This window comes from Helobdella robusta, assembly GCF_000326865.2.
Source record: "Helobdella robusta unplaced genomic scaffold HELROscaffold_8, whole genome shotgun sequence".
In the NCBI taxonomy this organism is placed as follows: domain Eukaryota; kingdom Metazoa; phylum Annelida; class Clitellata; order Rhynchobdellida; family Glossiphoniidae; genus Helobdella; species Helobdella robusta.
The window spans coordinates 3,375,362-3,378,865 of record NW_008705459.1 but is presented as its reverse complement, the minus strand read 5'-3'; the positions used below and the strand labels follow the sequence as shown (position 1 = coordinate 3,378,865).

The window sequence follows — 3,504 nt, the reverse complement described above, 5'->3', positions numbered from 1 at the left end:
AAATCAAAGTCTACACCAAAATCTCGGGCCCAAATTCAGCGAGAATATCGTGCACGATTGAAAGAAAAGAATAATGAAGAAGCACTTAAAAAAGAAAGACTCCGGTGGCACAACAGAGTGAGCTCAAAGAAAGTAAAATTAGTTGATGATTTATCTCCTCGCGAACTCAGATTAAAAAGAAAAGAATGGCGTTTGAAGAAAGCAGAAACTCGTAAAATTAAGAAACGACTTCAAAATATGCAGACACCTCCGCAGACACCCTCAACTTCAGGAAAACATCTAACTATATCAGAACAAAGTGAACGGGGTCAAAAAAATGTTGAAAAATCGCAAAAAGCATGCAAGATTAATAGTAAAACTTGCCTCAGATTTACAGCAAGCAAATCGTTTGAAAGACAAGTACAAGCATAGACTTTATCGTCTTCAAAAAGTTCTTGCAAAAAAATCCCCTAAGATTACCAACACGTCATCACCATCTAATCTACATCGTTTCTTTCGGATGCATCTGAGCCATCCACGTATGAAATTACACCATCCAGTTTTGCATTAACACCACGGTCTAAAACGTTTGAAGTTCTTCGTGTAATTCCAGATGCACCACCTCATGTAAGAAAAACTTTGTTTTATCATAATGTTATTGCTCATGAACAACAACATAACAAAGATCGTAAAGCAACTCATTGCATGAGTAACATGTTGTTGAAAAAATACATCAACTTTGCCAAAAAATCTGGGTTGCCAGTTACAACACACAAAAATACACCAAGAGCAAAATGCAGTGATGCTATTGATGAAGATACTCGCCGGAATATTTTAGAATTTTATGAACGTGATGACAATTCAAGGATAACAACTGGTAAAAAACAAACCGTAACAAAGAATAAACAGAAGTAGCAGAAACGCCTTCTCCTAGATACACTAATGAACCTACATGGAAAGTTTTGTGCAGAGTATATTGAGAATATTATTTCATACCCTATGTTTACCCGCCTTCGCCCGTTTTGGGTACGCATGCCCACATCAAAGGATAGAGAAACTTGTTTATGCAAAAAACATGACAATGTACAACTAAAAGCTGACAAACTTTATCAGCTGAAGGTTTTGAAATCAAAGTTTTGTGAAGACTTTTTGCAGAACGTGTGCTGTGATGTTGATGAAAAAAATGCATGTTTCGTAAATGCGAAACATGCATTGATAAAGATGTCAATTTTAATGAAAGTGGAGTTCCTGGTGATGACATAGTTGTTTTCTGGAATGAGTGGATTACGTGTAATCGAATTTACGAGAAGAAAGGAGAATCAAACACTGCAAAGGTAACAGAAAAAGTTTTAAAGAAAGGGACTGAATGAATTGAAGACATTATTTTCCAATCAGATTCGTGATGAACTGTGCCGTCATGTCTTTATAATAAGGCACCAATTTAGAGCCTACTGAAAGAAAGTTTACAGCATTCTGAAGCAGTATTGCATATAGACTTCTCAGAAAATTATGGTTTTAAAAATGCATCTGCAATACAGACGTGCCATTTTGGAGCAAGTAATCAACAAGCAACTATACATACAGGTGTGTTGTACAAATACAATGGCCTAATTTCATTTGCCAGTATTTCTGAATCCTTGCGTAAGGATCCATCAGCAATTTGGGCTCATATTGAACCTATACTTCAGAATTTACGTGAAAGTTATCCTGGCATTACCACATTGCATTTCTTTTCTGATGGGCCAACAACGCAGTACCGGAACAAACAAAATTTCTACCTTCTTTCGACTCAAATCTACAAGCTCGGATTCACAGATGCAAGTTGGAATTTTTTTGAAGCAGGGCATGGCAAAGGAGCTCCAGATGCCATTGGAGGTGCCTTAAAACGCCGAGCTGATGATAAGGTGAACATGGGTTGTGATATTACAACAGCACAATCTCTTTTCAAGGTGATGAGTGAATCTGATTCACAGATAAAACTGTACTATATTGAAGGGTCAGATATTGGTAGAATAACGAGTTATTGTCATCAGTCATTAACAGCAATCGCTGGTACGATGAAAGTTCATCAGCTGTACACCGATACAGAGCTGTGTATATCATCACGACATTCAGACAAAGAAATTTCCAGCTATTATAAACTCGGTGAGATTAAATAATATCATTTATTTTTTTATAATTTTATTTAATTTAATCATGAACATTTTATAAATTTAATTAATTTGATTTGGAAGTTATTGCATCATAATTTCAATCCAATAATTTACTTTTTAAAGAAATTGGTTGTCAGATACTGAATTTAATAAAAGTTTGCTAATTAGTAATTTAAAGTTGAGGTTAAGATAATTTAAAATAGTTTTCACAATAATAAAATAAAAAAGTCGACTTGCTTTTATCTTTCATTTTTTTTTTGATTGAATTTTATTATCTATTGCTAGTTTATTTTGTTAATTTAATTTCTTATTTTAGCCATCAGTCGAATTGAATCCAGATGCTAATCAATCTTCAATTGAAATAAATCCAGATGCTAGTAAATCTTCATACGGAATGAATCCAGATGTTAGTCAATTTCAAATCGGAATGAATCCAGATGCTAGTTAATTTCAAATTGGAATGAATCCAGATGCTAGTCAATTTCAAATCGGAATGAATCCAGATGCTAGTCAATTTCAAATTGGAATGAATTTAAATACTAGTCAACCTTCAATTGGAATGAATTCAGATGCTAGTCAATTTCAAATTGGAATGAATCCAGATGCTAGTCAATTTCAAACCGGAATGAATCCAAATGCTAGTCAATTTCAAATCAGAATGAATCTAGATGCTAGTCAATTTCAAATCGGAATGAATTCAGATACTAGTCAACTTTCAATCGGAATGAATTCAGATACTAGTCAACCTTCAATCGGAATGAATCCAGATGCTATTCAATTTTCAATCGGAATGAATCCAGAAACATTTTATAACAAAATAAGAAAATCAAATATCAGTTGTGCTTCTAATGCCGGTGGAGATATAAAAACTGGCGATTATGTCTTGGTTGAATTGAAAAGTTTGAAAAACAAATGTCATTATATTGCTCGAATTGATAATACAACTTCTGATGATGGAGAATTAGAAATAACATATCTTGAGAAGAAACGATCATTTGATAGCGATAGATCGGTAAGATTTGCTGTTCCAGAAAAGTCACAGACTTTATCCAGAGTCCTTGTTGAAGATATCATTAAAAAGCTTCCAAATCCAGAACTTGTAAAGGGTACCAAAAGAGTTTCTGAACAGATTGTGTTCAAGTTTTCATTTGAAGGTTACAATTTGGCATGAAAATAAAAATGGACTGCTCTTCATTAACTATTAATTTGCACTGTGCATTGTTATAACATTTAATTATTCATTTATAATAATTGTTGTTTTTGCATCAGTTCTTGACTTCAAATCTTTAATTTTGTATAATTTAGTAACGGAGTGGATATTTCACTAATGTTGAGAAAACATTGCCGTTCAGCAAAGTTGCAAGAGAACACT

The 3,504-nt window shown here is 33.6% G+C and overlaps 2 protein-coding genes across 2 annotated transcripts in view; both read left to right on the top strand.

Annotated features, from left to right (window-relative positions):
• The window catches only part of HELRODRAFT_165647 (hypothetical protein), a gene marked incomplete at both ends in the record, with an annotated part of 4,666 nt that extends 2,528 nt beyond the window's left edge, over positions 1–2,138 (top strand). The window contains 3 exons of the mRNA XM_009032178.1: positions 171–399; positions 940–1,098; positions 1,518–2,138. Of these exons, the coding sequence (XP_009030426.1) occupies positions 171–399; positions 940–1,098; positions 1,518–2,138 (1,009 nt within the window). The remainder of the gene's footprint in view (positions 1–170; positions 400–939; positions 1,099–1,517) is intronic.
• Positions 2,139–2,580: 442 nt separating this feature from the next.
• Positions 2,581–2,925, top strand: HELRODRAFT_151505 (hypothetical protein; the record flags this gene model as incomplete). The annotated part of the gene is made up of 1 exon (XM_009032177.1): positions 2,581–2,925. A coding segment is annotated over one exon (345 nt), but the record flags the coding sequence as incomplete, so codon positions are not given.
• Between the last annotated feature and the right edge of the window lie 579 nt (positions 2,926–3,504).